The sequence below is a fragment of the Varanus komodoensis genome, unplaced genomic scaffold (assembly GCF_004798865.1).
Source record: "Varanus komodoensis strain SLA01 unplaced genomic scaffold, ASM479886v1 scaffold1, whole genome shotgun sequence".
Lineage (NCBI taxonomy): Eukaryota > Metazoa > Chordata > Lepidosauria > Squamata > Varanidae > Varanus > Varanus komodoensis.
Genome location: NW_025335268.1, coordinates 4,513,053 through 4,524,698, shown reverse-complemented (window position 1 = coordinate 4,524,698; position 11,646 = coordinate 4,513,053). Strand labels below are relative to the sequence as shown.

At 42.4% G+C, this 11,646-nt stretch overlaps 1 protein-coding gene across 2 annotated transcripts in view; it reads right to left on the bottom strand.

Moving 5' to 3' along the window:
- Nucleotides 1-341: 341 nt before the first annotated feature.
- LYPLAL1 (lysophospholipase like 1) overlaps nucleotides 342-11,646 on the bottom strand; it is a 28,266-nt gene continuing 16,961 nt past the window's right edge. For both annotated transcript variants that reach the window (XM_044427721.1, XM_044427805.1), the window contains exons 4-5: nucleotides 3,722-3,837; nucleotides 342-2,094 (exon numbers count right to left, since the gene is read on the bottom strand). In XM_044427721.1, coding sequence (XP_044283656.1) covers nucleotides 1,870-2,094; nucleotides 3,722-3,837 — 341 coding nt within the window. In that variant the 3' untranslated portion in view covers nucleotides 342-1,869. The remainder of the gene's footprint in view (nucleotides 2,095-3,721; nucleotides 3,838-11,646) is intronic.

The following is an 11,646-nucleotide window of genomic DNA, read 5'->3' as shown; positions in this document are numbered from 1 at the left end:
TTGGCCTGAGAAAGGATTTTTCATCTCTAGTCAAAAGAAAAGAGTTTAGCTACATTGGATGGTCTTTGCCTTCATACAAGCATGGTTTTATGTTCTGCTTGCTTTACATATGTGTCTTTTAAGATAACTTTTGCAGGATGGCTAAAACTTGTACATTATTTCTTTCCTAAGGACCCCCAAGGATCTTCAGCATTTTTCATATTCCTTTCACATCTGTCCACATCTAGCTTCCCTTTTTTCTGTATGAAGTTAATAAAGGACTTGAGGATTATTTACTTTATTTTAAAAATCACTTGGCCATCAGATAATTTAGGAGGGATGACTCATTTAACTCTGAAACCTCTTCTTTAATTCCAGTTTTATTACCAATAATTTAGGCTTGATCAGCCGATTTCAGTCTTGCCTGTAATTGTTTTCCGGCTCCAGCTGCCTTAGTCAGGAAGCATTGCTATTCAAAGCACCAATTTATGCATGAAATGGAGCAACTCTCTTTTTAAAAACATACATTCATAACAGTGGAAGATTAAAATAAAAAACTCAACCACCAAACTCACACATTTGTTTCCAAGCAGAACAGAGAACCTTTACGGAGCCCAGGGGAATTGAAGCCTAATTTGAAGTCATTTTCATTTGCTTGCTGAATTATGTACTTTGCCAGCACAAGTGGCAGCTCCAGAAGGTATCATGAAACAGGCTGCTTAAGTCGGCTCATTTGTTTCATTTAGATTTGCCAAATGGCCTTCAACTCTTACAAATGAAATGCATGGCTGCATGATATATAGGTTTAAAAAATGCCCCTGGAAAATATACTTCTGAACATTAACAGCACATTGACTAATTGCTGTTATTATTGACAGGGAGCAGACTCCTGTGCTGTATTTTGCCAGAGGACGTATGGCTTCAAAGGTGATCAGATTCAGGAGAGCTCAAAGGACACACATACTTAAACTATGGAATTCACTGCCACAAGCTGTGGTGATGGCCACACCTTTGGAAGGGAACTGCACAAATTCATGGAGGAGGCGGCTGTCAGTGGCTGCTTGTGCTGGCGGCTACAGTAGTTTCATCTGTGACAGAAGTAACAGAGCAGAAGCAGGCCTCCTGAACACTGTCTATAGGCCAAGATCCAAAATGCTGCAAAGTCACCTCCGTGCTTCAATAAGGAATGGGATTTGTGCTTGTGAGAAAAGCTGCCTGTCCCCATGCTGGGTGGCAAACTGTCTCTGAAGTGAAGGGCATTCAAAATCTGTGTATGTGTGTTCTCTGTCCTGATCCACTCTGGTTCTGCCTTTAAGGTGCAACCTAAGCATGGCATACTAAGAAGCCCTGCACTCACTAGGACTCACTTGTCCATAAACATGCTCAGGTTCACAATGGCAGATGCTGCAAATGATCCTAAAGAAATTGTCAGGGCAACAAAAGGGTATGTGGGCTTACCAGGGATTATCTCAATTTACCATCGCTCAGCATTTAATCTGCAGTGATAAAAAACCAAAACTAAAATTAATAAATTCTGATACAAGCTTTCAGAGGGTACCCTCCAGTTGTTCAGTGTTAGCAGCTGCCTCAGCACAAAAACTTCTCCCATCATGATGAGATGGGATTCTGTTAGTGCTTGATAATTCATAATTCATTTCTCATACAATTTAAATCACATGATACATACAGTGAAGACTGTACAGCTCACTACAGTAATACATCCTGGTAAGGTTTACAGTTATTTATATTTTCAGGAGTTTTTAATATTCTCATCTGATCATTTTGGTGCAAAAGATGTTTCAATTAATAGGGAATACTTATAGTAATGGAACATAGAACCTTCCATGTGAAATGTTATTTTTATAGATCAGATCTGTCACTGGTCATTAATCAGGGCTCTTCTGGCAATTTCTTCAGAATCCAAGCTTGCAGTTTTTCTAGCTCACTTTTGTTCAGTTCATGGTAAAGGTCTGGCAAGCTCAGAAATGTTGTTGGTACTCCCAGGGATTTTAATCTCTTGTTGGTTTCTTCACCCCAAGAATACAAAACTAGCTCATCAGCAGTTCCATGACACTGGAATAACTCTGGGAGTCTTCCTTCATTCTTGTTCAGTGCCTGCAGGCAGAGGAAACAGCTACTCTGTTATCAATATTAAAAGAACAAGGCAGAGTGAGAATAACACAGAAGCCCAGTGTTAAATTATCTTTGCATTCAGCTATCAGACCATTGATGCAACATTCCACTGTGGTCTACTCCAGTGTACCCCAACCTGGGGCTCTCTAGATGAACTGGACTTCAGCTTCTGTTAAGTCCCTGCCAACATCACCTATGGTCAGGCTTGGAGAGGGGTGGTCTGCTGTGACTGGCTGGCACCTTATGCAGATACTCCAAGTGTTATGCAATTAGAATTGCACGGGGGACATGGCGGATGTGCTGGCTGGCTTTCCCCCCTTCCACTGAGTCCCTATCCTCCAGGCAACAGAGGGTGAAGTTCCGCAACAGGGAGGTCGGCTGTGCTCATGCATACTCTAGGACCTGCAGGGTCAGGGTTCCATACTGCAGAGAGAATGAGGGCCCCATGGATGCAGGCAGCCAGCCTTCATCACGCAGGAGACAGCAGGACTGGGCAACAGGAATATGACAGAAGGGCAGGGGTGGCTAGCATGCTTCCCCACTCCCCATACTGTGAGAGGGCATGGCCCGAACAGGGATAATGACTCTCCAAAATATAGCCAGAGATCTTTTCTAGCTCTGCTACTCAGGTTTCTCAAGATGCCAGACATGAATGCACAGCATGTGCTCTACTACTGAATATGTACATGTTTCTGCTGAACCCCAGGAAGGCTCTGCATTAAGTGTTTGCTCAATGGAAAGACAACTTTATCCTACTCTCAGAATACTAGAATCTTAGCTCATCCAATAAAAAAGAATGGTATGGGATTCAGTACAGACAGAAGACCACATACCACATAGTCAAACAATGGGATTCACTTCCACTCAACTTAGTTTCAAAGGAGGATTTAACAAATTCTCCTTTGGAGAATGCACTGGAGGTTGCACTGGGAAGCAGCAGTGAGAGGTGGCTGTTTCCCTTGTGTCCTACCTAGGACTTCCCACAAGCCTCTGGTTGGTCATTGCTGGAAAGCAGATGCTGGACTAGATAGCTGCTCCTTTGATTTGAGCTGATCCAACATAGCTATCTTACGTTGTCTAGTCAAGGATTATGGGACTGAATGAGGAATGGAGACAAAAGAATAAACAGTAAATGAACGTGTGCACACAGAGTGTGCACATGGGTACACACAGAGTGGAAACTGTGCAACTAGATGGCAAGATTAGATGATTGAACTATCTTAAAAAGTCACATAAGAAAAGATAGGCATTTTGTGTGTGTGCAATGAGCTGGAACAAGACAATCTGAAATATAGTACTGGATGACTTATGTTTTGAACTTTGAGGCAACTGATGTTGTCTAAAGAGTGAAAAGGTTTACAGACAAGGTTCTGTAGGGAAATCTCAACATATAGTAACAATGACAAAATACTATGTAGAGAAAAAAGTAGCAGGAGCCACAAATCTGTCTTAATTTACAGTTTTGCAATTTGCCTAATTTGAAGATACTAAATTGGATTAATTTAGGTGGCAGCTAAAAAAACGATGAAACAAAACAGATTTGATATTCATCATGGATGCTTGACCATGTGAGTTTTTTAATGATCAAAAAACAGGGGATAACACTTACCTGGTAAACAGCAGAATTCTTATTGAGGAAGCTTGAAAGTGCAAACACTCCAGCCACGTCTTGGTGGTACCTATAGGCTAGGTGCATTGCCATACCTCCACCCATTGAAAAACCACCTGTGGATATAATTTAAGGAAGAAAGAAATGATACAGGCCAAGTAGGCACAGACTTGCTATGATTTTTAGAACAGCTTTCTGCTTTCCAAGCAAAAACGGATATGTATGAAATACCTTTAAGAAAGCTAAATAAATTATCAACCTGCACAGGCTACAATTTTGGTCAGCCAGGAAATGAACTTGCCATATGTCACCCCAGTCCATTCCATGCAGATTTGTGCTAAAGAAAGCCAATCAAAAATATATTTATAGCATTGTATCATCTTAACCCTGTTTGCAGATCAGTGTTTTTCTCTACTTGCCCACTCGAAAGCAAGTCATTCACAACCCGTGTTGTTGGAGCTCATAGTCCATCATGAGAATGACTCTAAAGCAGGGGTCTCAAACTCAACTTACCTGGGGGCCGCTGGAAGTAGAGTCTGGGTGAGGCTGGGCCACATCAAGTATTCCACCACTGTGGTGGTGGTGGGCCGCTCACCCCGCGTCCAACCCGTCCCAGCAATTGGCCCGCGGGCCGTGAGTTTGAGACCCCTGCTCTAAAGTTTATTCCCTCTAGGATTTCCCTGGTGAAAGTTCCACTGAAATCAGTGGAGGTTACTTCCAAGTAAAGACATACAGGATTGTGTGATAAGCTTGGCTGGACCTTGGAGAAGCATGTTGCTCTTCTCAGTCTTGCTTTGGGTAAGTTATGCACCTCAGCGTGCACAATATTTCTAGGATTCTTCTTTCTCATATCTGGACAGTGAGTCTTGCTCAGGGGAAAAGGATATGCTTTGCCTACAGACAGGCCCTGGCTCAATTTGTGAAGCCTCCATTTAAAACATGAAATTGCAGGTGATTTGAAAAACCTTCCCGAGATGCCAGAAATATACTACTAGTCATAGTAGACAAAACAGCAACAAATTCCATAGGATAATACAATGCAGAGACTAAAGAATATGCAAAGCACTGATTGAGAATTGCTGGCCTGTGGAGGCCCCCATCTGGCTTGCTGAACTTTCATGGATTCTTCCACAAGGTGGGGCTTAGCCTCAAAGCAAAGGTAAGTTCATGAAGAGAACAGTGGGAGATGCAAGTAGCAGGGAATGTGGTCTTCCCAGTGTTGAGTAAATCTGTTCATGAGAAGCTCTAGGAACTCACCCATGTGGTGGCTTCTCCGTTGGGCAGGATGCCACTTGCGCTACTCATTTATTCTACACACTCAGAAAATCCTCAAACCCAGACTGAAGGAGTAATTCAGCTGCAGAAACACGCTCAGATTAGCAGCTGAGTGTTATTTTATATATAAACCACACTCAGACGTGGGCTGAAACCACAATTTGTTTCTGTTAAAAGAAAGGTCTTGACTGATCATGAGCCCTCTCCTCATTTTCCCGCGCCAGACAGCTAATGATGCCATCACCCCAAAGCTCGTAAAAACACAGTGGAAAAGATTTGCTTTGTACATATATGCACATATTCATTCCCAGCCTTTGATGCATGTTATACATACATAAAATTAAGTGCATGATGATGTTTCAGAATACAGAGGCAAAATGGGGCACACTGAAAATTCATTACTCAAATGATTTAATCTTTTTTCTTTTTGAAAGTACTTAGTCACTAGTTGGCACAGCAACGTGCAATTACTCACCAGCGGTGCCTGATAGCGCAGTCACCTTCTCTTTTAAGCAATGTGGCTTTTATGTGGCCCCTGCAGTTCAGGGAAAGCAGAATGCCAGGGTGGGTTTGTTGAATTCTGGGGGAATATCCACTGGTGGCATTCTGCACACCAAAATAACACTAGCAGAAATGTGTCAAACTTTTCTGCTGTGCAAGTGCTTCCGGTACACAAACTGAACCATGGTGGAAGTTTCATCTTGTACACAGTTTGAAGCCCAGCTGACGGAAGTCAACCGGATACATCCTCAGGGTGTTGGTGTGTGTGTGTGTGTGTGTGTGTGTGTGTGTAGGGGGGGAAACTGCAGCTGATATCCTTCAGTAAGTTGATGGTCTCCAGGTCAGTGTACCCCAATGCAGCAGCCAGGGACACTTCTAATAGCACCCATGAAACAGTATATTCCCTGCTCTCTTCATTTTTATTTATTCAACGTATATTCCGCTATACTAGTCTGCAAACTATTTTATTTTGTATTTTTTAATACAAAGCTTGAAAAACATGTCAGGGCAGACTTCTCTGTCCCCCTTTCCTCTTGAACCCTTTGCCTGCTGTTTCTCCTTCCCCCACAGCCGCTAGCTTGTTTCTCTCTTCCCACCATTTTTAGCTTACTTTTGACTAGCCAGCCTCGCATGGCAACTATTATAGAATTATGACTATCTTCATTTCTATACGATCCCCACACTCAAAGGTCACTGAATAATCTCTCTGATCAGGTACTTCCTCGGTGGAAACCATTCTGTGGTGGTGCCCATGGCACTTTCTCACTTTCCAAATGTGCCCACAGTTCCCAAAAGGTTAGACACCCCTTTGGAATGAATATTCTGAAGCAGAGGTGGGGAAAGTGTGGCCATCCTGATCACAGAGGACTGCAATTCCATTAACCCCATCCCACTTCCCTGGTGGAGTGGGATGATGGGAATTACAGTCCCTCAACATCTAGAGGGTCACACATTAGAACATATGAAAACTCATGCTGGATCAGTCCAGTGGGCCAACCAGTCCAGCACTCTGTTCACAAGGTGGCAAACTGGCTGCTCACAGGATCCCTCAAACTGTGTGGGTGCAAGAGTTCTGCCTGCTCAAGCTCCTCAGCTACAGGTATATGCAGGGATGCTGCCTCTGATATAGGAGGTTAGTCACTGACAGCCTCCTCCTCCTCCTCCTCCAAGAATTTGTCCAATTCCCTTTTAAAGCTACCCAAATTGGGCACTGTCACTGCTTCTTGATGCAGTGAATTTCATAGTTTTAACTATGTGTTGTATGAAGTACTTTCTTTGATCTGTCCTAAATCTTTCACCAATCCATTCATGGGATGATCCTGGGTTCCTGTATTATGCAAGAGGCAGAAACTTGTCTCTCTTTCTCCACTTTCTTCACACCATGCATAATTTTAACCTCCTCTATCGTATCTCCCCTTACTTGCCTTTTTTAAGCTAAACAATCACAGATGTTTTAACTGCTCCACATAGGGGAGTTGCTCCAGTCCCTGGATAATTTTAGTTGCTCTTTGTTGTACTTTCTCCAACTCAATTATGTCCTTTTTCAGGTGTGCTGACCAGAATTGTACACAATATTCTAAATGTGTTTACATCAAAGATTTGTATGTAGGCAGTAAGATCTTGGTGGTTCATTTTCAATTCAGCTCCTGCTCATGCCTAACATGGAGTTTGCCTTTTATACAGCAGCTGCTCACTGGGCTGACATTTTCATTGAGCTGTCCACCAAGATTCCTTTCTTGATCAGTCACTGCTAGCTCAGATGCCATCAGTTTATACTTGAAACAAGGAGGTTGTCCCAAAATGCATTACTTAACTTTGCTTACATTTAACTGCATTTGCCATTTTGACACCCATTCTCCCACTTGGAGAGATCCCTTTGGAGCTCCTCATAATCTCTTTTGGTTTTTTCCACCCTGAATAGTTTGGTGTCATCAGCAAGCTTAGCTCCTTCACTGCTCACTCCTAATTCCAGATCTCTTATGAATAGGTTGAAAAGCATTGGTCCCTATACAGACCCCTATGAGCCTCTGAATACTCTTTACATCTCTCATCAACAGAAATTACTCTCTCCTTTCTGTTCTTTAACTCCCTAGCCTGACTGCTCAGTTTACCCAGGAGTCTCTGGTGAGGGACTTTGTCAAAAGCTTTTGGAAGTTCAAGTAAGCAATGCCTACACAATCATCCCTGTCCTCATGAATTAATTCCTAGTCTGCCCAGTCTGTGCTGACTGCTTCTGGTTTTCTTTACATGATAGCCAAGATATTCTGGCTGCAATTATATGCACAATCAGACTGCTTAATTCCTAGTTACTTCAGTAAGATTTCAACAGCTAAATGGTGTACTAAATTATAGCTAAGTTTAAAACATCACGTTTCATGTTCTTGCCCTAGGAACCTATTTATACCCAAAGCTAAGGGATAAATCTGAAAACCTTGTCTATCTCAGTCTGTATGCTTTTACAATGATGTCATTGGTCAAACCATTTCATATTGTATATTTTGTCAATCTAGTGAAATGTTTCACGGGTCAAAGTTATTGCAATATTTATTCATTTTCAGATTTCACGTTAGATATTGAGAGTTGGCTAAAATCTCCCTTGACTTCCCTCTCTGTGTTTTATGTATTATGTTCAACACAAGCTTATACAGGACTAGCACAGGCTTATGCTGCTTTGAAATCACAACATTGGCCTACAGCTCTATCCTTTATTTCTAGGATTTGCAAAACTTCCACTCCAGCGCAGGAATGGGGACTCAGTGATGGGCTGGATGAGCACCAAAAGTCAAATCCTGGCAAGATGGAAGCCGTGTGGGTGAGCGGCTCCCGAGCCCAAGAGACGGGCTCAGTGCTGGAGAGCAGCTTCTCCCCTGGAAGCCCGTCCAGTCGCTGAGGTCACTGGAGATCATTCTCCTGGCTAAGACCCATGGCCCAACGGTAGTTCACCCACAGAAGAGCCTTCAGTGTGATGGGTGCCCTGCCTTGGGAAGCCAGGCAGGCACCAACACTGCTATGCTCAGTGCCTGCTGAAGATGTAAGCGAGCCAGTGTGGTGTGGTGGTTAAGAGCATGGGGCTGGGACTCAGGTGACCTGGGTTCTAATCCCTGCTTGGCCACGGAGCCAATGGGGTGACTCTGGGCCAGTCAGAGACTCTCAGCCCAACCTACCTTTGTTGTGGGGTAAAATTGGGGAGGAGGAGAATTATGTAAGTTGCTTGGAGTTCTGTCTGTCTGTCTAAGTTGGGCTATAAATCTAATAAATGAAGCACAGTACAAATACAGAAAATAGGTCGGTAGGTAGGTAGATGCCATCTAGCCTGAAGGGACTGATTGCTGATTCAGGCTGCCATTGTTATTTGAGAGCGAGAGCAAGAGATGTCCCAGTTTCAATAAGTCTGTTCTTAATTTTTCCCTTGCCTTATAAAATTGTAATAACTATAGTGGAATCATAAATATTTTCTTTTCAGGCAAAGTTTTCAAGGTTCAAAGGCTTTTATTCAGTTCCAGGATGTTTTAGATGAATCTAATTATTTTGGCCCACTCAGCCCAGCATCAGGCCCAGCCTTGGTTGCCCTGATGAAAGGTCTGTCTTGGGGAAGAGACAGGAATGCAACCTTGTTGAATCTTTTTGAGGGCTTACACCATTAAATATGGTATCTTCTTGGCCCACTGCTTTAAGTTCAAAGTGAGAAGGACAGACTATAGTGGTTTCACCTTAACCAGCAGGATGGGCCTAGAAAATGCTACTGGACGAATTCCCCTTGACCCCATGGTGCTTGGACTATGGAGTCCCACAAGGCTTCTCACTATCCATGCTTTAAACATCTCTATGAAGCTGCTGGGTGACGTTATCTAGGGATCTGGATTGTGCTAGTTATGCAATTCTCATCTCCAGATTTATGCAAATATTTTGATCAGTTTTGTGGAAGTTGAAAACAAAACCCCAAGTCAGCCTGCTTTTGGCCCTCAGGTCAGGAATGTGTCGAAAGTCTGGCAAATTCAAATAGAACAAATTTTCCACTGTTACACATCCATATCAGTAGCTATGAAAGAAGTCGAGCAATAAACAACCAAGTGGCTGCATGTCTTATGTTAGTGTAATGAAACAAGAGGTCAAAAACCACGCATGTATTCCTTGGCATACTGTTGAGTCTACGGCTCTGTCACCGAGAGTTTATTTTCACTGGCGGCTTATAAAAGTGACTACAGGTGGCAGAGGCCCATTGGCTTGGATCAGCATTTCTGCAGCATACCAAGGAAGCAGCAAGAGGAAAAAAAGGAAAACTGACTTGCAAAACTAGAAAAAAGGAAATAAAGGCTTTGCTGGTGGTAGCTAAAAAGAAAAGGGGAAAAAACAAAACAAACTCCATTGTGGGTTCTAGCCAATATTGAGCCCCATTTGTTGCAATGTATCTACTTTGAGTAGGACTAACATTGGACCTTGTGAGTCCTGCAAGAGTCAAACACCACTTATGCCTTCAAGAACGAGCTGTGCACATACCTTTCATGGATGTGGCTGGTGCACATCCTAATAAACTAGCCAAATAACAGTTTTTGTGAGGAATACTTTTTTAGGGCTACCATCTGTGTATTTATGATATTCATAACCTGCCTTTTCTCCTTTTGCAATGCACTCAAGGTGGCTAACATAATCCTCCTTTCCTTTTATTCTCACAACCCTGTCAGACAGGCTAAGAGTCAAAGGCCGGCTCAAAGTTACCAAGTGAGCCTCATGGTTGAGTGGGGACTAGAACCAAGATTTCCCAAGTCCCAATCCAATGCTTTAGCCACTGTTCCACACTGGCTTTTAGGATTGATTAGTTGTCCGTGGCTCCATCTGGACATCAAATGGACTCCTTGTTTCTCACTTTTATGAGCATTTGACATCTAGGCAAGTACTGTGTATTCTGAGCAGCAGTTCTCTGAGTTATCAGACAGAGGTCTTTTTCTCCTTTAAACTATGTATCATGTGCTGATCTTAGGACCTTCCAAAGGTAAGCTATATTCTTGCCATTGTGCTATGGTCTCTCCTCCAAGTACTCAATTTGCATCACTATAACATATATTGAAAACATTATATAAGGGACAAGAGAGATCAGAGAGAGAAATAGCAGATGCTCAGAATCTGGTACGTAAATATAGATATGAAACAAAATGTCAAAAATGAAGTATACTCAAAGCTTGGACTAAATTCATAATTTCAGTGTGACTGACGTATGACATGGTTGGACTGATGCTTATGGATCTGGCTGAATTACAGAACTTTTCTTTTTACTTATGTAAAACATGTGAGGTTTCAACCCAGGATCTACTAAGTTCATTACTTTATTATTGTTATTGTTTAAGCTGTGCCAAATTCATCTGCACTAAAAACTTAATTTAATTTAAATTAATTTAAATAATAAATTAAAATGTAAAGGTTTTTTGGACATTTGTATAAAGCAACACTGTTTCAAGCAGAGGCATCTTTCCCCAGCATGACTTTCCAGACAGAAATTGTGTCTCCAGAATAGAGATCTTGTTTTTCTATGACACTTTGCAAGGTCAAAGATGCCTTCCTGGCCACTTTGGCAGAAGATACCTGCTCCTTTCTATATGCCATGGGGCAGCAGGTGGAAAAGAAAAAGCAAATCAAATGGACTCTGATGAGACAACATATCCTGGAACCAACACAACAGGATGCCAAGGCAAAGAAAACAGGGACCTTCAAGGAGCGGTAAGGGGCTAGATCTAGAAAGAAAATAAGCAAAAAGGGGGTTCTGGCTGCAATGCTTAACATATTAGTGGCATCTGGATACAATTTAGATGTTCCCACATTAAAACCAATTTTTCACCACCTTGGATGGTTCACTGGTGTGCCTGTAGCACTTCTTTCCTTCCAATATGTTGAAGATTTAGGGCTGATTCAGAGAACATTTTCCCCACATAGGATCATAGGAGATGGGCAGACAGGGAACATAGAAAGCCCATCATATATGATCACTCTACATGTTAAAAAGCAGCTGTGGCTACCATGTATTAAGTATGCATGGCCAAATCAAGAACTGTACACATTTTACATGTGGAGCACATTTTCCAATGCTTTGGAAGAAAAGACAACCAAGAGTGAATGCTCACCTGCATTTTAATAGGCACACAGTTAAACAGCACTTG